Genomic DNA, 24852 nt, shown 5'->3' on the forward strand with positions numbered 1-24852 from the left:
GTTGCTAACTAGGAGTTTTTTTTTGTTTTTTTTTAGACAGGCTTCTGAGGGGACCCAAATGTCATACAGATAAAACACTAAAATTAATGATCATTTTACAAAGCTGCACAGATTTGAAATATCTACTGGGCCCCCTTGACAACATAGACTTTCTTCTGGAAAATGGGAACTTGGCATTTCAATTAGTAAAAATCAGTTTGTTCTGTAAATGTAAGAACTGTAGAATGGAAAATGTTTGTGCCTAGGCCAGACCAGACATGGTGCTGTCAGGACACCTCACCATATGCTTTAGGTATGAAACGTTTGTTGGTGAGGACATTTCTCATTGCCCATAGAAGCCAATTGGAATACTTTATTCCTTTATTTTTTTTTATTTAAATTTTTTTACAATTGGAATTTGATTTATTGCTATGGACAATACATTTTTCCTAGAGCATACATTGAATACATCTTTGTCAGAACTTAGCAGTGTGTGAGGTGGCATTGCATGTTGGCTGTCACAATGTCAACACAATGCGGTTAGTTTTCTAGCTGTGCTGGAAATTCAGCCTGCTCTCCTTCAATGGTTAGACTTGTACAGACACCCTCCCCCCCCTTTTCCCTGAGCAGCCATTCCCTGGGAAGATCAGTATGTTTCAGTTTCACCTCACCCAGCTCTCTGAGCTCCTTATGCAGTTCAGAACAGAGGTAAAAAAAGGGAAGGTAAAAAGGTATTTATATCTATACACAAATGTTTTGCCTTTTATTTTTATTCTAAGCTTAATGGGTTGTTTTACAGGGTGAGGGTTCACTTATACTTTAAGGCAAAGCATGTACAGTATGTCCACTTACGGACTTACCTTATCAAGTGTTTTATTTCCAGCTTTGTCATTGCTTACTTTTTTTTCTTTCCATTCCAGTTATGGAAGATCAAATCATGACACTAAACAGAGGCTTTTCCTGCTAGTTATATGAAGCAAGGTTATGGACTTTTTCCGAGAAAATAAACTGACTCACAGCAGCAAGTTCTGTGCTTGTGTTCAGAAGCTAAAGCCTGTGGCAAGACATGATTTTAAAACTGAAGTGTTTACGTCTGACTGACTTCAGTCTGTGCAATTTTTTTTTATTTATTTACCTTGTCAGTGTTGGTTTTATTTTATGTTTTGTTTTATCTTATGATTTTAGCTTTCACCCATTGTAAGGTGTATGAGTGAGCACTCTTCTATAGATCCGAGTACATCATCCAATGATTCACTGAACACCGTCTATCTACCAGGCACAGATTTATCTGATGTACTTTATTTTTTAATGGTTTTTTGTTTTATTTTTTTATATATATCAAGGCATTTGTTTGTCAGGTGACCAATTTTGTTAAAGGAAGAAAATGTAGCCAAGCCTACACTACTGAGGAATGAAGCCTCCAGACTCCAGTATTCTTTGATATTTCATAATCTGGTCAAAAATGTGCGAGTTGCGTGTGAAATATTACATTAGGACATTTATGAGTGATCATGGAACCAGCCTTGTTGGCTTGTCATAATTAGAAGTAGAAAGAAACAAAATGGTGTGTACAATAATATTTAAAGGGTACACTCACCAATCAAATAAACAAGCAATACAATCAGAATTACTCTTCTAGTAATAATGGGTTACTGGCTGTATTCGTCACTCTGGCCATAGAGCCAAAAATGTAGTAGAGGTTTAGGAAGTTATCTATGTGTTTAAAATGATGCTCTAGTCTTATTAAGCGTAACTGGTTCCATGCTTCTTTGTCCTCCCAAGGAATTAAAAAACAAAAAAAAAATAAAATATATATATATTAGAGAGAGAAAAAAAAATTTGTCTTTCTCCTAGATATATATTTAAACATATTAAGCACATGAATGTAACATATCACTATAATTATCTTTGGATCTCTAGGCTGTTGTGGATTATAGAGATATTTACCATGCGTGTAAACCCTTGTTGTAACGTGATTATAAATACATCAAAGATGACTACACATCATTTATGAACACAGCTACGTAGTTATGGTAGACTACATAAGTCATAATAGCTGTCAGTAACATTACTATAATCTCAGCATTTTTACCAAAGGACACGCACTGTGCGCAGTGCTAATTCCAACTGATGGTACACACAGCTTTTTATTGGTTTATTGCACTAATATAGTAGTTAATTAGGTGATTGTGTTCCCATGCTTCTTGTAGTGAATCACACGAATATCTTGTATGTGGAAAAAAATTACAGAGCTTTTCTAAAATGATTTAATTGTAAATGTAACTGGGAATTTATGAAGCATTCTGTATATCGAAAATGTTTATTTGATTCTCTTGGGATTTCTGATTATAAATCACAAGACTTCATTGATAGAAGCTATAGTAAAAGACTGGGTAGTAGGTAACGTTCCTTGTGCAAGAATAGATCCTCTTCTCAAAGCCATTTACTCAATATTTCAGCACCTTAATGTCATATGCATTTTTATGCTTTACTGGGTCTTGTATAACAGCTAGAATAATAAAAACACAAGTAGTGGTCACCCTAGAATATATGCACTAACAGGTCTAAAAATGGTCTAATTGATGCTGGTAAGATTACTACTGGGAATCAGCTAGATGAATATTTGCACTAATATTGGTCACTGTTACATACCAGCAATATTTAGCATCCTTTAGCTGTATATAAAGGTGGTCACATAAGCTTAAGGCTTGTTGTTTATGCAGCATCAGAACTATAGTACTGATGTATATAACTAAAAGAAAAGAGCGAACTGTTGTCTTACTTTCATTGGTCAGTTTTGTGTTAGAAAGTAAACACAACAATCGGATTGGCTATCTTCTATAGGACATTCATTTTCCTAGTCCTATAGGCACATGTACCAGATAAGGTGTAACTAAAGGCAAAACTTTTTTTTTTTTCAGTTTTTCTCAGAGTAAAGAGATTAGATAGCTTGTCTTTTTTTATTGCTGTCTGTGCCCCGTTATGGAGATTTAGCCTCTCTATTTGTCCTGTGTATCATTATCACTGAATGTAAAAGAAAATCCCAAATTTGGGTTGACACCAGCACAGTAATAGAGGGGAAATCTTCCAATAGGGACACTAGCTCTGGTGAAACCCTAGGATTCCCTCGCTTTGGAGGGATTTCCTTTCACCTGTTTTGGTTATGGGACAGGAAGTGAAAGGAAGTCTCCCTTATGGGACACAGATGACAAAACAATTGACAGAGGGGTTATCCCTCCTTTACTCTATCCAAAATGAAAAGAAAAAGTTCTATCTTTTAGTTACACTGTAAACATTTTTATATATCTGGGTCTGCTGGGAGGACCTATAGCTGTGCGTGGTGCCAGTTGCTGGTCATCACTCAGTTGTGGCACAAACTGATTTTAAAGTGACACCATCAGGATTAAAGAAACAACTTAAAGCTCCCAGCAATAGAAGAGGTATTATGCTCACCTCTACAGTAGCCTGTATCTTCCATGTTTGCTCTGTTCCAGCACTGCAGCCTCCACCAGATTCTTTAGCATTCGACACTTCTGGGAGTGTCAGGTGCCTGTGTCCCCTGCGATGCATTCTGGTTCTGCCCTCAAACCCCTATGTCATCAAAGGACACAACAGTGTCGGAGGATGGAGAGACAGATTTCCAATACTCCCAGCAGTGTCAAATGCTGAGGTTTAATGGAGACTGCAGAGCATGAACAGAGTGAAGGTAGGAGACTTGGGCCACCAGAAAAATTAATATAATACCTGTTCTATTGCAGGGAGATTTCAGCTGTTTTTTTTGTTTTTTTAGCCTGATAGGGTCGCTTTAAAGGAAAACTGAGCTGCCATGGACTGATAGGAGGGAATTTATCAAAACGGCAGCAGCCAGAATCTGGAGCAGTTATGCATGCCAATAAATCGGCTTCTATCTTCAGCTTGCTCAGTTAGGCTTTGAAAATGAACCATAAAAGCAGATTGGTTGCCATGCACAACTTCTCCTGTTTTGATACATTCCTCCCATAGTCTGCCCTTGTACAGTCTGTGACTTATTTACACATATAGGTGCTACTGAGTTTAAAAAATAAATTCATATAATGTGCAGTTATTCCCTTTTAAAACAAGTTGATGACTATAAGGTTTTATTTGCATTGATAATGAAGTATTCCCTAAAAGAGCGAGCAATAACTGTACATGATTTCTGATTTGTAGGCTTTTATTAAACAAGTGCTAGAGAAGTAGTTATGAAACACTTTGCTTGTTTGCAGTATTGTAGCATTGCTGATGAGCAACTCTTATTGTTACAGATGTGTGTATGAATATTTTGCTCATTTTTGTTATGTTAAAAGCTTGGCTTGTTGGTAAAATCGTTACGTCCAAAGTCATTTCACAATTATTTCTCCTACCTTACATGTCTTTTGTTGTCTTGCTATAACAATCCAATCCCAAAAGTAATACATCTAGGAATTTTAGCAAATGGATATCTGTAGACCTAGTTTTTTTTCTTTCTTTTTTTTTCTTTCTTTTTTTTACTTTTTAAGATAATAAGCTTTTTTTTTGTGAAATGCAGTGTCTGTGTTGCTTTAAATTTGCACCATTTATTGGTTAATTAACTGTGTATTTTATTTCAGATGTTCTTAAGAAAGTGGGTGCCAAAATAATGGTATTTTGATATAAAATGACCTGTATAGTGTTGTGTCTTATGTGACTCAATTTGTAAAAGTGAATATTAGTAAAGCTGTTACATTTGCGTTCTGCAGTATTGTCTTTTAAATGTTGACTCTGTGAATTTGAGTTCCTTTATTTCTATTAGCTTTGTGCCAGCATTCAATATGCAATACCAAATGTACCCTTAAAAACTATGTGGTATGGAGCAGTGGGTGTACAGTATACAAGTATTACTAATAATCTGATAGTCCTCTCTTCAAATTGTAGCTCAAAATTCATACATCCCTACAAAGCTTAAAGGATAACTTCACCTTTGGAACATGTTACCTGTTCCACCTGTCTTTAGGTTGAAACCTGTAACATATTCCAGCATCGGAAGCCTCTCCCCCCAATAAGCCCCCCCGCTTGACACAGGTGGTGGATCTTCTCCCTGCTCCCGCTGTCACAATTTGAGAACAGTGTGGTCTGTGCTGGGCTCCACCCACACGGCCGCATCATTCATGCACAGTTTCTTGTGAATGAATAGACTACAAGTACTGTAATCCACTGCTGCTGATGGTTTGTAGTTCTGCATGAACTATGAGGGTGCTGGGGAGCGCTCTCTTAGTCCATTAATCTTCCTGCTCTCAAGTAACTACCTATCCTAAGAGTTTGCATAAGCATGAGATTGCACCAGCGATCAAAACATTGTGGGTGCGATCTCAGGCGCCTGCAGACTCCCGGGGTAGGCAGTTACTTGAGAGCAGAAAGATCAATGGACTAAGAGAGCGCTCCCCAGCACCCTCATAGTTCATTAAGCTCCTTAGAAAATTAAGTAATAAATGCATATTTTTTTTTTAGCTGCAAAAAATATGCATTTATTATTTTGTTTTCAAAGGTGAACTTCGCCTTTAAAGTATCATTTCCTTCAGTTATGTTTTTAAGTAGATTCTGTGAGAATGGGTTGCCTGCAAATGTGTGATATCTGGTAAAGAAAGAAGAATCAAAATGTGTTAGTCCTTACCTCTTCCATCATGCTTTCTTCTGCGTAGACCACTTATGCTCATTATTGAAGTCTCAAGTACCGGTATTCATTTCTACATCAACCTATTTAGAACATTTCTCATCACAGCAATTTCTTTTGTGTATGATTGTGATTCAGTTTCTACTTTACATACAGTATGTGTAGGTGAGCAGAAAAAAATGTTTTAGATCTAAGCCGTACTTTTGAAAAGAATTTGCAATGTCCATTTATTACAATTTAATACAGCTGCTTAGTCTGACAAGGCTGATGTGAAATTAGGGATTTGACACGTATTGCTTTTCCTAATAGAAGAGAGTAGTATGTCTATTCTTATTTAAAGTGCATCTCCAGTCAAAGCTATTCACCAAAAAGTAGGGAGCTTTTTTTTTTTTTTGAAATCCCACCAGTGTGCAATCTAGCAGCTAATTTCTAAGAGCAGGCAAAAAAAAATATTTTTAATGTAGTTACTTGTTCATAAAAATCATTAAATTCATTCTTAGCTGGAAATAATGTAAGTGTCTGAATATGTCTTGATATCAGCCCCCTATAATCTCCTGTACACTAGAATTTAGATTGGGGTGAGGTAGAGTCAGTTGGGATTTGCAGCATGTACATCAGCTGGCAAGGAATATGCTGACAGGACGAGGAGAGAAATTGCAATATAGTAGTCTTCTGCAGACCAGAGTAATAATATCTTTATGGAGACTACCTTGTCACCCTCCTTTTTCCCAGTCACACAGGTAAATAACCAAGTTATACTGCTACACTACAGTAGAGAATGTTGAGGTCACTAGTCTGGCTGTGTTATGTAACAGGGCTGTCTACATCTCAGGACTAGCTTGACAAAATTACAAAGACTTTGTCAAGTAAAACCGCTCCCATGTGTGTTTCATTCTTGTATCTAATAGTGCACCATGAATTCAGTGCTATATTCCAATTTTTTCAAATATATATATATATATATATATATATGAAAAATTAGCAATTTAGTATTCATCTATACTTGTGTATGGAATTATTGTTCAATTCTGAAAAATTTGCTTAAAAAAAAAAAAAAACTCTAAAGATTTTCTTTTAAAGACGTCATACCTAGGTGGATGCAGCATTGTTCCTCCGTTGATCGTTCAGTTCTCACTGCTCTCCGGCTCTCTGTTCTGCTCACTCTGCGCACACTGGAGCACTGGGGTGTGGAGGGGGAGGGACCAGCTGGCTCAGACTCTCAGCAGATCGCTGAGAGGCTGAGTCAGATGCCGTTCCAGGGATATGGGTGGATCCTGACTTTAAAGTCAGGATCTTTCCCCAGCCCGGACCAGCTCAGTAACATCAGCCGACAGCAGACTTTAGCCTGCTGTTAGCTGAAAACGGGTTAAAGGAGTGTAGAACGAACTGCACTCCTGTGATCCACAGGAGATGTACAGCCAACCAAGCTTTGGCTGCACTTCTTCTTTAAGAACGGATGTGGGCTATTGGGTATCTAGATCTCAAAATGTTTGCAAATTTTGGCAATATACCCAAACAATGGGGAATTTTGTGATGACAGCAATACATTTTTGCAAATTCTTGTTTGATCCCCCGGATCTGGACAGGTTAAGAGAAGTCTGTAGCAATAAGATTTATTTTAGACTTGACATAGTTTTGCTTAGTAAGGAAAAGTGCAGTTAAAACCATCTATGATGTAACTTTGCTAAAATGTAAATATGGTTACACTGCATTTTGCACATTGTCATCGCTCTTTATTAAATGGGCATTATGGGTAATGTATTTCTACTTTAGGTTTACATTTCCCAAAGCAATATCAGCTGTACTAATGGACGCCTGCACGCCTGCCTGCCAGTCTCAATATTGTATCGGTGGTCTTTAAAGCAGAACTTCCAAATTTTTTGTGTTTTTAATTTTGCAGTGCAAAAACTATATAAGTCTGAGAGTTATGACATTTTAAGGAATGCTGTACTATCATAATTTTTACACTTTTAGTAATCCCAGATAGTATAGCTCTTGCTTTACCTCTGGTCCACTGCAACTCTCATACACAGAAGCCACAGTTTTGGTTGTCTGTTCCTCCACTCCCCTTGCCCAATCACAGATGTCTTTTATTTTGTGATCGCTTCACAGAATACAAATTGGCAAGGAGAGAGGAGGGGCAGACAAACAATAGGAGAGCTGCAGCTCTCAAACACTGAAGTCGCACTATTGCACTAAAGCTATACTTGCTAGTATGAATGAAAGTGTAAATATTAAAGGCAGTACAGGGTTTCATAAAGTGCCATACACCTTATCGGACTTACTTGTGTTTACACTGCAGATTAAAAAGCAAATCTTGGAGTTCTTCTTTAAAGTAAATCTTTCCTAAGGGCCTACTTACACCATAACGCAGAATGCTTCAGGGCATGTGCTGTCATGCATTGAGGTGTGTTGAGTTGAGCAGCCCATTCAGAATTAACAGGCTGTCCATTCACAAATATAGATTCTGCTGCATTTCTTTGCACAGCAATTGCATGTTGTGGTGTGCTGTAATGCAGCTACATTCTGGAAATTCATTAGGTTACCGTTCACAATTATGTTGCTGTAGTGGGCTGGTGTGAACAGACCCCAAAAGAAATATAGGGGCTGCTGTTCCTAACCTCCTTTTGAAGTGTGACTTGCCTTGCTGTTTTGCTGCTCCTAGGAATTATGACTTTCTTGATCTGCATAATTATTTAGAAAATAAAACAATCCAAGTGAATAATGTACCACAGATCTATCTGTGCACATAGAGTATAAATGTAGTGTTCCATTTGTACCAGGCTTGTCTGTTGAATCCCACACGGTATTTATTTTTTTCTGTTTTATCTTGTTAACGACCAAAGTACATTGTGAGATACAGAATGAATGGTTTGACAACATGCTGAATTCTTTACTTCTATCTGTAGTATTAGTATTCTTGACAATTAACATTTTATAAAACAATTTTATGAAAAAAAGGTACAAACCTTCACAGATCTGCATTTTGCACAAAGTGTATATTTTGAAAAAGAAAAACTCATTTGTGAATATATTACCATTTGAAACATTTTGATGTTGAACCTTAACAATAAAATAAAAAATGCAAAATCTACCCACATTGTGTCGTCATTTCTTTGCATAATAGTTATGTTCTAAAGGCTGCATTACTCTTGACAATAATCAATCAGTCCCTTTTGTTTATTTTTTAGGTTCTAAATAGATGTATGCCATAGCTATGTGATTATGATTGTCCAGTTGTTTTATATCTGGGCAATACATCTGTCAATGTCCATTAATTGATCTGGAAACCAGTAAAAAAAAGCTGCTAGAGCCACTGAAGCATGCTTGATTTTTCCAGGCACATTAAAGTGTTGCCTTACCTTGATCCTTCTGATCATTTTGGAATTGTTATAGTACATATAGTCATAAAATGACAGCTGCCAGGTCTATCCGGTAACTGTTGAATTCAAAATGGAGAGCGGTCATAAGCACTGTAATAATAAATACCAGTGCTCCTGCTGCAGCCACCACGACCTTGTTGTCAGAGAGTGATAGCTGGTCTTCGTGGTTTTATTTTGGGCACAGTGTCCTTGGTGGGGTAGAAGGACCATAATGTGTATGAGGTGTATCTAAGGTATTTAGATTTTCTTGGGTATACCTTGCACATCCAAGAACCAAATCTGGTTGAAGGCGTTGGACCTAGTATGCTGCAAGTCAGGAAAACTTCTTTTTTTTTTTAATTCAAATATTTATTACATTTTCATATTTATAAATACATATAAAAAAGAGGAAAAGGAAGGAAGAGCATAACAATACATTTCATCAACATTCTCATATAATATATAAAATTCTTAATCCTATCTCCTTCTATTACCCCCTTTTTATGTCCCTTACCTCTACCCCTACACCCTACCACATCCCTCCACCCTCCCACTCTGCATTTTTCTCTTACTTCCTTCCCTATAAAATCAAGAAACTTCTCTTATCATTGCTTCGTGTATATTCGTTTGATGTACAAAATCTTCCCATTTCTCCCATCTCCTATTATATATCTCCATCTTATCTTCTTGGATATAGTACAATTTCTCCATTTTACTAATCTGATTTACTCTCTCTACCCAATCCTTTTCTCTCGGAACCTCTAAACTATGCCAGAATTTAGGTATCAAACCCTTTGCTGCATTCACAAAGTACCATATACCCGAGTCTTTGTATTTATTCACTGGTAAGTCTGTTTTATGTAATAAGCACACTTCTGGATCTAATCCTATCTTTATCCCTGAGATTTTCTCTATTAAGTTGACCGTTGTCTCCCAAAAACTTTGAATCCTTGGGCACTCCCACCAGATATCAAACCACGTACCAATCTTTCCACACCCACGCCAGCACTCTTGTGTTCTCTCTACACCCATTTTATGTTCCACATTTGGTGTGATGTGCCATCTTACCAAACTCTTATAATTTACCTCCACCTCTCTCATGCTAATATTTTCGTGTGTGAGTCTATATATTTTCCTCTGTTTATCCTCATCTATCTCTATCCCCAAATCCTTTTCCCATTTTTCTATGTACATTGGTTTTACTGTCAGGAAAACTTCTAAGCTGCATACTCTCAGGTCAGCGAAAACTGCACTTCTTAATCATGCAGTAGAGGACCTTTAGTGCCCAGTAATACCGGGTGAGACTTGCCATGTGATTTGCCATGCCATGCGAGTTGCAGATTGCTTGGCAAGTCACACCTTATTGTCTGCAATTAAAGCGTTTCCTAACTGTGTGATTCTGACTTGGCCAGAGTTGCAAGGATTTTAAAAGTAGTACATGTACTGCTTCAGGTGTGACTTGCATAGACATCTGTGTCTTGGAAGCTGCAGGTTTCTCACAAGACACACCTGAAGTCGAATGACATACAACTTTGAAATTGTGCAATTTCACAGCTGTATTAGTATGAAAGGGGACTTAGTCATAACCAAGGACTATAGACATCTGCTTGCAGATGATTAGACACTGACAAAAAAAAAACAGCTGCAGAGACACCCCCTTTATAACCTCTTTTACTCCCACCTAGCCTCAGTTTTGGCCAGTATTATTAGGTTATGGATGTTCTCTGCCTTGAGTGAACTTTCTTTCCCCAATTTTTGCTGGGGTTTTGCTCTGCAAGACTCCTCTGTCGAAGTGTAGCTTTCCTTTGCCATCTGTGATTTATAGGTTTCCGATTTGTTGGATTGAGAACACATAAAAGAGATGTGTTTGTGTAGTGCATCAAGAATGTGGCATTAATTGACCAGCACAAATTGTAATCACTATGGGTGACACCAGATCTGAATCATTTAAGTGTGACAAATATGCAAAAAAAAGTCAGGAAGGGGGCAAATACTTTTTTACAGCACTGTATATGTATATTTTACATTACCTATTGATTCCCTGTCACTTGAATTTATGTTAAATATATTTATTTAGAAAGTTTCTTTTGATATATGTGCGGGAGTGTCGCACTGGCAAATCATATTTATTTTGCTTATTGTGTGAATCACATTTAGCGCAGGCTAGGTCTGGTTACACAATTAGGATTAGGGGGGGGGGTAGTGTGGTGACATTAATTTTGGGGGTTTTTTTGTACTCTATATAGCAAAATAGCACAGGTGCTTAGGAATCATTATCAATTAAAACCAATCTTCTAAGCAGATAAAAGGAAGCTTCATTAAATCAACTTGAGAAAATATTTGTAGATACGTATGATGCCTAAAACGTATTTATTTATTAACATAGAGTCCATCCTCCAGGATTGCGTGCGGTAGAAACATTAGTCCATGTGCATTAGAGTATGAATTAAATATATGTGTACATATATGATTCCAAGGTGTATCCACACGAGATTCCACACAGTGACTGCCTAAGTTAGGCCAGATCCTGTTGTGATGATTCATGGCTACTCAGACAGCAGAGGACAGATAAACTTAGGGCACAGTTGTACACAAAACTGTGGCAATCTAGTGGTTTTCAATCATACAATAGCAGTTAGGGATCCCCCACACCACAACTGGTACGTTGCCCGGTTGGCCCATCTCTATGGCATAAATCCTCATTAGCATGAGAGTCACACCATACTAGTATGTAGCTGTCACTGGAAGAAAAATCACTTAAGATGCAGTCCTTGAAGGAAGTTCAGAATAAACATAAAGATGTATGCTGGTAGCACAGCACAGCCATCCAGAGCAGTGTGCTTACAGTGAAACACACGCAGCCCTCTAGTAAAACACTCTCTGCTCATAGTTATCCCTTTGATTGCACCTCATGTTAACCCATTCCTGCCCAGTGCCATTAGTACAGTGTCAGTGCTTTTTATATATATATATATATATATATATGTGAGAGCTAGCATTTATCACTTGGTGTAAGTGACACCAAGTCAGTTCCCCCTAGTTTCAGAATGTCTGCTGCTGTCCCGCTATAAGTTGCTGGTTGCTGCCATTACTAGTAAAAATTAAAAATAAAAAAATCCCAGTATATATATACCACCGTTTATAAATGCTATAACTTTCATGCAAACAAATTAATTTACACGTACTGTGGTTTTTTTTTTTTTTATGTTAGCAGACATATTGCAGCATACATTTTGGTATAAATTTATGACAAAATTAGATTTTTTAAATTTTTTTTACTGGACAAGTTCAATAGCAAATAGTAATATATATATATTTTTTTCAAAATTGTCAGTCTTTTTTTTAAAAAAAATAAAAAACGCACAGGTGCTCAAATACCACTGAAAGAAATCTCAATTCGTGGAAAAAAAAAGGAATAAAGTTCATTTGGGTGCAGCGTTGCACAACTGTGCACTTATCAGTGAAAGTAACACAGCGCCATAATGCAAAAAATGGCCTGGTCAGGAAGGGGGGTAAATCCTCTGGAGGGCAAGTGGTTAAATTTCTGGAATATTGATCTGGTCAGTTAAGCAGCAGAGGGGGTTGTTAATCAGTTTCAGCTGCTTTGGTGTTAATGAAATTAACAGGTACACTAGATGGGCAACAATGAGACAACCGCCAAAACAGGAATGGTTTTACATCTGAAGGCCAATGACATTTTTTTTTTTTTCCCCTTACTCTTTTCTGACCCTACAGAGGTTTCACAGGCAGTCCAAATCCTCCAGGATGGCACATCAATACGTGCCATAGCCAGAAAGTTTGCTATGTCTCCCAGCACAGTCTCAAGAGCATGGAGAAGATAAGCAGTTACTCTGGGAGAGCTGGACAGGGCTGTAGAAGGTCCTTAACCCAACAGCAGGACCTGCTCCTTTGTGAAAAAAGGAATAGGATGAGCAGTTCCAAAGCCCAACAAAATGACCTCTAGCTGGCCACTGGTGAATGTCTCTGACCAAACAATCAGAAACCGACTTCATGAGGGTGGCCTGGGGGTCCGCCGGCCTCTAGTGGGCCCTGTGCTCACTGCCTGGCACCATAGAGCTCGATTAGCATTTACCATTGAACACCAGAATTGGCAGGTCTGCCACAGGCACCCTGTGCTTTTCACAGATGGGAGCAGGTTCACCCTGAGCACATATGACAGACGTGAAAGGGTCTGAAGAAGCTGTGGAGAACATTATGCTGCCTGTACCATCGTTCAGCATGACCATTTTGGTGGTGGGTCCGTGATGGTCTGGGGAGGCATATCCATGGAGGGACGCACAGACCTCTACAAGCTAGACAATGACACTTTGACTGCCATTAGGTATCAGGATGAAATCCTTGGACCCATTGTCAGACCCTACGCTGGTGCAGTGAGTCCAGGGTTCCTCCTGGTGTACCACAATGTTCTGCTTCATGCAGGCAGTTCCTGGAGGATGAAGGAATTGATACCATTGAATGGCTCCCACGCTTGCCTGACCTAAATCCAATAGAACACCTCTGGGATATAATGTTTTGGTCCATCCGACTCAACCAGGTTGAACCTCAGACTGTCCAGGAGCTCAGTGATACCCTGGTCCAGATCTGGGAGCAAATACCCCAGAACACCATCCGTCGTCTCATTAGGAGCATGCCCTGACGATGTCAGGCATGCACACGCGACTGTGAGGGCCATACAAACTACTGAGTACCATTTTGAGTTGCTGCAATTAAATTTCAGCAAAATGGACTAGCCTGCTGCATCATTTTTTCACTATAATTTCGTGGTGTCTTTGAATTCAGTCCTCTGTAGGTTGATAATTTTCATTTCCATCAAACGATGGGTTATCATTATGTTCCTAACACATTACCCAGTCCATATCAGAATAGATATCCAGCATGATATTTTTCCCATTGAGATCTTTTAATGTGTTTTTTTTAATTTCCTTGTGTTCCTTAAATTTTTTTGAGCAGTGTATATATAATTGTAGGCAAGGTTATACAAAAAGTACAAAAATGCACAAAAGAAAAAAAAAACCAAATACAACCCTTCAGCACTGATGTGTTTAATAAGAAAATAAACAAGTGCTCCACTCCACACTCCACCATGATTAGGAGTACATAGTACAAGTATTAACAGAATCTAAATGCCAAAAAATATTGGTAAAAATTGGGCACTGCTAGGCCACATGAAGGGGTTGTTTCAAGATCGATAAGCTAAGACTGGGAGGTTTATTATTCCAAAGAAAGGATGCCACATGGGCGTATAGCTGCTTGAAAGGGGATAGGGGAACCCATACAGGGCCATTCCTGTGTGTCTGTATATATACAGTGGGGATCGAAAGTTTGGGCACCCCAGCTAAAAATTTGTATTAATGTGCATAAAGAAGCCAAGGAAAGATGGAAAAATCTCCAAAAGGCATCAAATTACAGATTAGACATTCTTATATGTCAACAAAAGTTAGATTTTATTTCCATCATTTACACTTTCAAAATAACAGAAAACAAAAAATGGCGTCTGCAAAAGTTTGGGCACCCTGCTGAGTTAATATCTTGTACTGCCCCCATTGGCAAGTATCACAGCTTGTAAACGCTTTTTGTAGCCAGCCAAGAGTCTTTCAATTCTTGTTTGAGGTATCTTTGCCCATTCTTCCTTACAAAAGTCTTCCAGTTCTTTGAGATTTCTGGGCTGTCTGTCACGCACTGCTCTTTTAAGGTCTATCCATAGATTTTCAATTATGTTGAGGTCAGGAGATTGTGAAGGCCATGGCAAAACCTTCAGTTTACGCCTCTTGATGTAATCCCCCGTGGATTTTGAGGTGTGTTTAGGATCATTATCCATTTGTAGAAGCCATCCTCTATTTAACTTCAGCTTTTTCACAGATGGCATCCACTTACCATCCAAAATTTGCTGAAATTTTATTGAATCCATTTTTCCTTCTACTCGTGAGATGTTCCCTGTGCCACTGGCTGCAACACAACCCCAAAGCATGATTGATCCAACCCCATGCTTAACAGTTGGACAGAGGTTCTTTTCATTAAATTCTGTGCCCCTTCTTCTCCAAACGTACCTTTGCTCATTCCGGCCAAAAAGTTCAATTTTAACCTCATCGGTCCACAGAACTTGTTTCCAAAATGCATCAGGCTTGTCTATATGTTCATTTGCAAAGTTCAAACGATGATTTTTGTGGTGAGGACGTAGAAGAGGTTTTCTTCTGATGACTCTTCCATGAAGACCATATTTGTACAAGTATCTCTTTATAGTGGAATAGTGTACCACAACTCCAGTGTCTGCCAGATCTTTCTGGAGGGATCGTGCAGTCAAACGTGGGTTTTGAATTGTTTTTCTCACAATCCTGCGAGCTGTTCTGTGTGATGTTTTTCTTGGTCTTCCAGATGTTGCTTTAACTTCCACTGTTCCTGATGACTGCCATTTCTTAATTACATTCCGCACAGAGGATATTGACATCTGAAAACGCTTTGCTATCTTCTTATAGCCTTCTCCAGCTTTGTGAACGTCAACTATTTTCAGTTTCAGTTTTCTAGACAACTGCTTAGAAGAACCCATGGTGCTGATTGTTGGGGCAAGGTCAGATGAGTCTGGGCATTTAAAACCTTTGAGATTGACATCACCTTGTCTTCCCAGACGATGATTGAGAACAATCCATGACACTGGCAGGTCTCAGCTTTGCAAAGGGGGCAGTGCATGCTATAAATTCTGCAGGGTGCCCAAACTTTTGCAGATGCCATTTTTTTGTTTTCTATTATTTTGAAAGTGTAAATGATGGAAATAAATTCTAACTTTTGTTGACATATTATAAGAATGTCTAATCTGTAATTTGATGCCTTTTGGAGATTTTTCCATCTTTCCTTGGCTTCTTTATGCACATTAATACAAATTTTTAGCTGGGGTGCCCAAACTTTCGATCCACACTGTGTGTGTGTATATATATATATATATATATATATATATATATATATATATATATATAAATATATATATATATATATATATATATATATATATATATATATATATAAATATATATATATATATATAAAGGGAGGAGTAGTTTCATATTAATGAAATTAATTTTCCCGATTAGAGGCAATGGCAGGGATCGCCAAGTTTCTGCCTTCCTAGGTTAAAAAGAAGTGAAAAGTTCAGGGATACAACATTGGCTGGATTGTTATTGACCCAGATACCCAAGTACTTAATCTTTGTTGCCCTACGAAGGGGAAATAGCTATCTGGTGGTCAAAGTGAGATCGGGTCTAAAGGGAGAATAAACCATTTAGACCACCCGCAGGTCTGAGTAGATAGACCTCCTACAAAGTTAACAAGGCAACCTGCAAAGACATTGTTGGTGTTAGTGGCAAGAATTATGCCCCCATTGTTGGTGTCAGTAGGAGGGATAGTGCACCAAGGGCCTGATAATGGCAAAGGGCCACATACAGCCCCTGGCCTGCAGTTTGGAGACCATTGTTTTACATCTATACATTCCTTTCATTTCTACTTTAAACTGAATGGGTTGTTTTACAAGCTTACATATAGTTTAATTGCCACTTCTCAAGAGAGAATAAATTCAGTTCCTCTAATCTTTCCTCATAGCTGAGCTCCTCCATGCCTCTTATCAGTTTGGTTGCCCTTCTCTGCACTTTCTCCAGTTCTCCCAATATCCTTTTTGTGCATTGGTGCCCAAACTAAACTGCATATTTCAGATGAGGTATTACTAATGCTTTTTTATACAAGAAAGTATTTTGCTTGCTTTAGAAACTGCAACTGGGCATTGCATAAGATTGTGTGAATACAAATATAAATCGTTTGGCAGGTAAAACTATAAATATACTGTAAATGCACATCAACATTGTATTTTGCTGTGTGTTGAAGATTTCAATTTAAATTATTTGTATAACCATCACACATTCAATATGCAGCCAGACAACAACAAAAAAAATAAATTACTAAATTTGTAAACAGAATTTCCCAGAATTATCATTCCCCTGTAATTTGGAATTTCCAAAAACCTACATGCATTGTGATGTTCAATCACAAGCATCACCAGAAATTACTTTCAGTAAGAGTATATTGCAAAGGTGATGTCTGCCTAAATTGGTGCTACGGAGATACAATGGGGGTCTTTCATTATTACTGTTTTTTAATGATTGTGATTGCTAATCTGTTGCCTGGTTTCCCATGGGTGTGTTCATTGAGGTGATCTCTATTAAAGAAGAACAAAGTTCTTAAAATCTTTTACATTCCATGCAAAAGACAAACATTAAAAATGCATAGTACAGCAAACATGGTAGGAATGCTGCAAAATTAGAAGAAACCTGAATACTGCATGAATAACCAAATTCATCTACAAGCATTTCTTTTCATGGTGGCCAAACAGTTTCTAGTAAAAGCATGCTGGTTGTCAACCCCTACAATCGGCCAAGTAAAACAGAAAATAAAGAAATGCTTTGTCCTGCATGAGAAAATGGTGGCATTCCTCAAAGACTCCGTCTCGAAGTTCAAATGGATTTGGATGCCCAGGATGAATCATTATCACCTATCTGATTTTGATTAAATTTTGTTTAAAACCCAGATGACATATCCATACATGATCAATGATCATCCATAGTTATTTTATTTTTGAGGAGAGTGATTTTGTAACAATTTTGAAATAATTGTCAACAAGAAGCCTGAAATAATGCAGCACTGTTTTGTACCACTCTGTCTCGTATGTTTACATTTAAAAAAACAAAACAAGTAGTGTGGTTTACAGTGCAAGAAGAATAAAAGAAAGTGGCCTTTGATCTGTGTGTTACTTAAGTATTTGAGGTAGACTTCCAAAAAAACCTTAAAATGCAACAATGTTTTATACATAACTGTTCTTTGCAGAAGTGCAAGAACAATTCTATTAAATTTATAGGTTAACTATGGTCCCTGTGTCTTTATTGGATGAAATGTTCAATACCATTAGAATTTGTAGTTGATTCAAAGAGTCTGGGAAACAATATGAAAAGGTATAGCGACTTGTCATATGTGGCTACATATGACCATGATGCTACTCCAGCACAATACCTGCTGGATCATACTTCTTACCCAGCAAACTGTACTTTAAATCACTAACTATGTACAATGTACCAATCCACTGGAGATCTAACCGAGGCTCTACAACCTCAAGGTTGGTCCTGCTATCTTTTGCAATCTGTTGTTCATTTTCAATTTTTGCGGCCTTTATTTCCTTTTTGAATACTCTGTTATATTCTTTGTAATGTTTAAACGATAACGTTCCTTCATTTTTATATTTAATAAAAGCTCTTTTCTTATTATTTATAGCTTTTTTTTTTTTTACTTTGGCCGTAAGCCACACACAGTTGTGTTCAAAATAAAAGCAGTGTGTTGAAAAAAGTGAATAAAGCTCAAAATCCTTCTAATAGCTTTTATTTCCATACACACAAATGCATTGGGAACCCTACACATTCTATTCCAAATCAAAACATGAAGAAAAATATAGCAAATTTGTGTTGTTCCTCTAAAAAAATTGAAGAAAAGTGCATATTAGACTGTTAAAAAAATAGCAGTGTTTGTATTCTTCTTTACAAACTCAAACATTCACTATATAAACTGAAAAATGTTTGAAGATTTTGCTTTCCTTTGAATCACTTAATTAATATTTAGCTGTATAACCACTGTTTCTGAGAACTGCTGTACATCTGTGTTGCATGGAGTCAACCAAATTCTGGCACCTGTGAACAGGTATTCCAGCCCAGGATGATTGGACTACATTCCACAGTTCTTCTCTATTTCTTGGTTTTGCCTCAGAAACTGCATTTTTGATGTCACCCCACAAGTTTTCTATTGGATTAAGATCCGTGGATTGGGCTTGCTATTCCATAACGTCAATCTTGTTTGTCTGGAACCAAGATGTTGCACGTTTACTGGTGTGTTTGGGGTCGTTGTCTTGTTGGAACACCCATTTCAAGGGCATTTCCTCTTCAGCATAAGGCAGCATGACCTCTTCAAGTATTCTGATGTATTCAAACTGATCCATGATCCCTGGTATGCGATAAATAGGCCCAACACCGTAGTATGAGAAACATCCCCACATCATGATGCTTGCGCAACCATGCTTCACTGTCTTCACAGTGTACTGTGGCTTGAATTCAGTGTTTGGGGGTCGTCTGACAAACTGTCTCCGGCCACTAGACCCAAAAAGAACAATCTTACTTTCATCAGTCCACAAAATGTTGCGCCATTTCTCTTTAGGCCAGTCAATGTGCTTTTTGGCAAATTGTAACCTCTTCAGCACGTATTTTTTTCAACAGTGGGACTTTATGGGGGCTTCTTGCAGATATCTTGGCTTCACATAGGCATCTTCTAATTGTAACAGTACTCTCAGGTAACTGTAGACCTTCTTTGATCTTCCTGGAGCTGATTGTTGGCTGAGTCCTTGCCATTTTGGCTATTCTATCCATTCGAATGGTAGTTTTTCACTTTCTTCCACGTCTTTCAAGTTTTGGTTACCATTTTAAAGCATTTGCGATCATTTTAGCTGAGCAGCCTATCATTTTCTGCACTTCTTTATATGTTTTCCCCTCTCCAATCAACTTTTTAATCAAGGTACGCTGTTCTTCTGAACAATGTCTGGAACAACCCATTTTCCCCAGAATTTCAGAGAGAAATGCACTGTAACCAGCATGTACAACATTTGCTGCCTTCCTTCCTTAAATAAGGGCAATAATTGACCACCTGTTTTTCAAAGAATGAATGACCTCACTAATAGAACTCCACACTGCTATTATTTTGAACATGCCCCTTTCAATTAGTGATTCAATTATGCAGAATGAGCAGCATGCATGTCATGGCTGTTGGGTCTGTAGGATTTCTATTACTCTACTACACCTGCTAGTAAATTGTTTGCCATGTAGAAATATCATTTCTACCAAAAACAGTGATTGACCAGGTTAGTGATGTCTGACTGCTATTATTTTGAACACAACTGTATCTTGTCCCTAATACCTTGCCTAGTGGAGTTCCTGGAATCTTGCCATTCCCTGCCTTTTCCTTCGACCTCCTGTGCCCGACTTCAACCTGTTCTTTAATGCTCTCTCTGCTGCCAACCCTGACCTCAGGCTACCTTGAAATGCTTTCTAACCTACCATCTGCCCTGACATCAGCCTGACCCTGAACTAATCTCTGTTGCCAGCCCTAACAGCATTCCTCTAGTTCTTGCTATTAGATGCTCCTACTGTAGCATCTGTTTTTGCTGGACTCCCTGAAGACCACAAGTACATTTTGCAAATCTTTGCTCTGGCCTTTGTGCAATTGCTCAGCGACTGTAGCGTTGTGTATGAATACCTGGTGGCATCAAAGTACTGGTAGACCTATGGGAACAGCAGCTGCGAAAGGCAGAAGCTACACCCACCTTCTGTAGTTGCTGACCTCTGGTACTGGAGAGGAAGCCTGACATGGTCTTGAAATATTGCGTCATCCTCACCCATGTAATGGAAGTCTATGGCGGTGGTGAATACCATGTGAATTTCAGTGTGACATAATAGATACATAAATTGGGATTATAAGGTGTCAAGTTGTACCAGGTATTGTGAAAGCTAGAAATGCTATCCTGTTTAGTGTGTACAATTTCTTCCGTCTCCTGATCAGGTTATCCTGAAACCCAAAGAAGGCAGAATGAAAAGCAGGGTATTAGGGAAGAAAAAAAAAGGTGAGTGAACACTGAAGAACAAAAGGGGGGAGATTGAGGAAGAGATAAAGATGGCAATAGGGTGAATAAATATTTTTAAACTAGTTTGAGCAAGTGCATTCTGTCCATGGTATGGAGGACAATGCATTTTGTGACCATCTGAGTGAGTGATGTCGCCCTATGGGGTACATGGGAAGGCAAAAACTGGCAGGACTACAAAGTAAGATTAGAGGCACTTCAATTCTGAAGGAAAACAAAATAAATAAACTGTGGTTAAAGGGTAGCTCTGCTTTTGTGGAAAATAAATATAGCAAATAAAACATGCATAATAAATTTAATTTCCTGCTTGTGTTATTGGCCCACTGATTTTCACAAAACTTTGCTTTAAGGATGTAAGCATCTTTTGCAACAGAAATTAAATTTTTGGTGAGATAGTCCCTAAATACTTATAAAAACCAGTAGCGTTCCGGCGGCGGGGATAATTGTGTCACTTCCAGTTTTTCCCTGTCTGGCTGTGGAGCATAGTAGCGTTCCAGAATACATTGGTTTTAAATTGCCCACACATGACATACCTGTAAGTGCAATTTTATGTATATTTTAACCACAATAAACGGTATAATGCTATGGAAGCTTCCCTTTGATTATTCCCATTGTATACCCTGGGTGGAGTGGAGAGAGTTGGACATACACCATTGGGTGGATCCCATTGCAGCAGAAGAACTTTATAAAAACAGTGGAAGGCTGAGTAACAGAAAGATCTTACCTAATCAAGCATTTCTGACCTACCTATATACAGGGGGGTCAATATATTGCGGTGAGTGCGGTTCTGGAGGGGGAGCATGAGTGTCAGCATGGATCTATCACTTGTTATATAACTTGACACCAAGCATATCACCAATTCCCCATTTTTTTTCCTTACAGATGTGGAAGGTGTTTTGTAGCACGTGGACATTGTTCATTCAGCAATAAGGAATGAACTAGTTAAACCATTGGACATTGTTTTTCACAGGCACATTTTGGATGTATGGATATCTGATTATATTATGATAGGAGGAGGTGTATTGTAGCACAATTATTTCCAAACTTTCTCTTTAATTCCAACTTTTATATCGATCTCATTTTTAGCTGATGTGCTGTCTGGCATTTTACATTAGTTTATAGAGCACACTCATTTACAGGTGGGGAGAGATGCACTGCAACACATCCATCACTCTCACACAACATTGGGCATTCTAATTGTTTTTGTATGGAGGTAGAATTGTCCATCTAACTATATTTTCAGCAGGGGGGAGGTGTATTATAGCACATTAACACAGACACTTTTTATTGTGTTCAATGAGGAGCAGGATTGCCGGCGCATCACTTATTTATTTTCATTTATAAAGAAATGCAGATACTGCAATATTTCTCATCAGAACAGTGGGAGTGTACCAGGTGATTAAAGTGGGTGTAAGCTCTGTTTTTAAACTTTACCTACAGTATAATAAAGCTTACCTGTAGGTAAAATGAATATCTCCTAAATGTGCACTGTTTTGGAGATATTCTCTCTTTATTTAACCACATGCCGCCCAGCCACTGTAGAAATACGGAGGCAGGGCGGCATGGCTGGGCAAAAGCACGTTTTAAAACGTGTGCTTTGAAAACAGGTAGAGGGCGCGTGTGAGGCACGCCGCTGCCCTACCTGTCCCGCCGATCACAACTGCGGATGTCAGTCGCTGGGTCACAGCCGGTCGTCCCGGCGGCAATCGCTGACAGAGAGCACAGCTGCAGTAGCTGTGCTTTCTGTCAGTTCCCTGACAGCTCCAGGACACGCTGATCGGGATAGAAGAGTTTCTCTCTCCCGATCAGCAGTGTTCCCTGCAGCACACACCCCCACCCCCTAGTAAAACACTCCCCTCACACAGTTAACCCTTTCCCTGAAAAATAAACTTAACCCCTTCCTCCCCAGTGCCATTAGTACAGTGTCAGTGTTTTTTTTTTTTGCACTGATCACTGTATTGGTGTCACTGGGGATGTCAGTGACCCCAAGTCAGTACCCCCCAATGTCAGAATGTCCGCTGCAGTCCTGCACTCCCATTATAAGTCCCTGATCGCCACCATTGCTAGTAAAAATAAAAAAATTCCAGTACATATACCGCCATTTGTAAACGCTATAACTTTCACGTAAACCAATTAATTTAGATGTATTGGGATTTTTTTTTTAGCAAAGACATATAGCAGAATACATTGTGGCCTCAATTTATGACGACATAAATTGGACAAGGTAAGTGAGTGATCGCGGAGCAGCGCCGCATGGTAAGCCCGAGTGTAGCTCGGGCTTACCGCTTGTGGTACTGAAACTTTACCTCGAGCTAAACTCGGGAATACCGCCAGGGAGGCTACGAAGGTTTTTACACTTCACTCATGTTACTCCTAGTGTTAAATCCTCTTTTTCCTCAGATGTACTCCACCATGGATATTCTTCCCCCTTTTCCTCTCCACCCTGTACTCCCCCTCCCAACTCTCTCCCCCCTGCTGGACCTCGCCCCAGAAGGAAATGCTTCCCCCCACATTCCTCTTTCCCCTCCTTCCACTGTTCTCTACCCTACTCCATGAGGGGATGTAGCCATTCAGTTGGCTAGGTCTCTACTGAGTATATCTGTTATAATGACCTATGTGATGAAATAATATGATATGGAAATAAATATTTGATCCCCTGCTGATTTTGAATGTTTGCCCACTCACAAAGAAATGATCAATCTAAAAATCGAATGGTAGGTGTATTGTAACAATGAGAGACAGAATAGCAACAAAAAAAGCAAAAGAAATGCATGTCTAACAAATTATGCACTGATTTGCATGTTCATGAGGAAATAAGTATTTGATCCCCTTCGCAAAACATGACTTAGTACTTGGTGGCAATTCACTTGTTGGCAATCACAGAGGTCAGACGTTTCCTGTAGTTGGCCACCAGGTTTGCACACATTTCAGGAGGGATATTGGCCAACTCCTCTTGGCAGATCCTCTCCAAGTCATTAAGGTTTGGTAGCTGACGTTTGGCAACTCAAACTTTCAGCTCCCTCCACAGATTTTCAATCGGATTAAGGTCTGGAGACTGGCTAGGCCACTCCAGGACCTTAATGTGCTTCTTCTTGAGCCACTCCTTTGTTGCCTTGGCCTTGTGTTTTGGGGCTATTGTCATGCTGGAACACCCATCCATGACCCATTTTCAATGCCCTGGCTGAGGGAAGAAGGTTCTCACCCAAGATTTGACGGTACATTGCCCCGTCCATCATCCTTTCTCATGCAATGCAGTTGTCCTGTCCTCTTAGCAAAAAAACACCCCCAAAGCAGAGTGTTTCCACCACCATATTTGACAATTGGGATGGTGTTCTTAGGGTCATAGGCAGCATTCCTCCTCCTACAAACTCGGCGAGTTGATGCCAAAGAGCTAGATTTTTGTTTCCTCTGACCACAACACCTTCAACCAGTCCTCCTCTGCATCATTCAGATGCTCAGTGGCAAACTTCAGATGGGCCTGGACATGTGCTTTCTTGAGCAAAGGGATCTTGCGGGCACTGCAGGATTTCAATCCTTGTCGGTGTAGTGTCTTACCAATTGTTTTCTTGGTGACTGTGGTCCCAGCTGCCTGGAGATCATTGACAAGATCCTCATGTGTAGTTCTGGAATGAATCCTCACTGTTCTCATGATCATTGACACTCCACGAGGTGAGATCTTGCATGGTGCACCAGACCTAGGGAGACTGACAGTGTTTTGTGTTCTTCCATTTGCGAATGATTGCACCAACTGTTCTCACCTTCTCACCAAGCTCCTTGGTGATAGTTTTGAAGCCCAGTCCAGCCTTGTGTAGGTCTACAATGTTGTCCCTGACATCCTTGGACAGCTCTTTGGTCTTTGCCATGGTGGAGAGTTTGGAATCTGATTGTTTGATTGCTCCTGTGGACAGGTGTCTTTTATACAGGTAACAAAATGAGATTGGCAGTACTCCCTTTAAGAGACTGCTTCTAATCTCAGCTTGTTACCTGTATAAAAGACACCTGGTAGTCAGAAATCCTGCTGAACGATAGGGGATCAAATACTTATTTCCCTCATGAACATGCAAATCAGTGATCATTTGTTAGACATGCATTTCTTTTGAATTTTTTGTTGCTATTCTGTCTCTCAGTGTTACAAT

General features: G+C 39.0%; 1 protein-coding gene across 2 annotated transcripts in view; it reads left to right on the forward strand.

The window, feature by feature from the left end:
* PHTF2 (putative homeodomain transcription factor 2) overlaps window positions 1–4714 on the forward strand; it is a 182476-nt gene extending 177762 nt beyond the window's left edge. For both annotated transcript variants that reach the window (XM_089685751.1, XM_089685757.1), the window contains one exon: window positions 900–4714. In XM_089685751.1, the coding sequence (XP_089541877.1) occupies window positions 900–920 (21 nt within the window). In that variant the 3' untranslated portion in view covers window positions 921–4714. The remainder of the gene's footprint in view (window positions 1–899) is intronic.
* The last annotated feature ends 20138 nt before the right edge of the window (window positions 4715–24852 follow it).

Source organism: Staurois parvus, unplaced genomic scaffold (assembly GCF_062004578.1).
Source record: "Staurois parvus isolate SC_StPar_1 unplaced genomic scaffold, SC_StPar_1.0 ptg000019l, whole genome shotgun sequence".
In the NCBI taxonomy this organism is placed as follows: Eukaryota; Metazoa; Chordata; class Amphibia; order Anura; family Ranidae; genus Staurois; species Staurois parvus.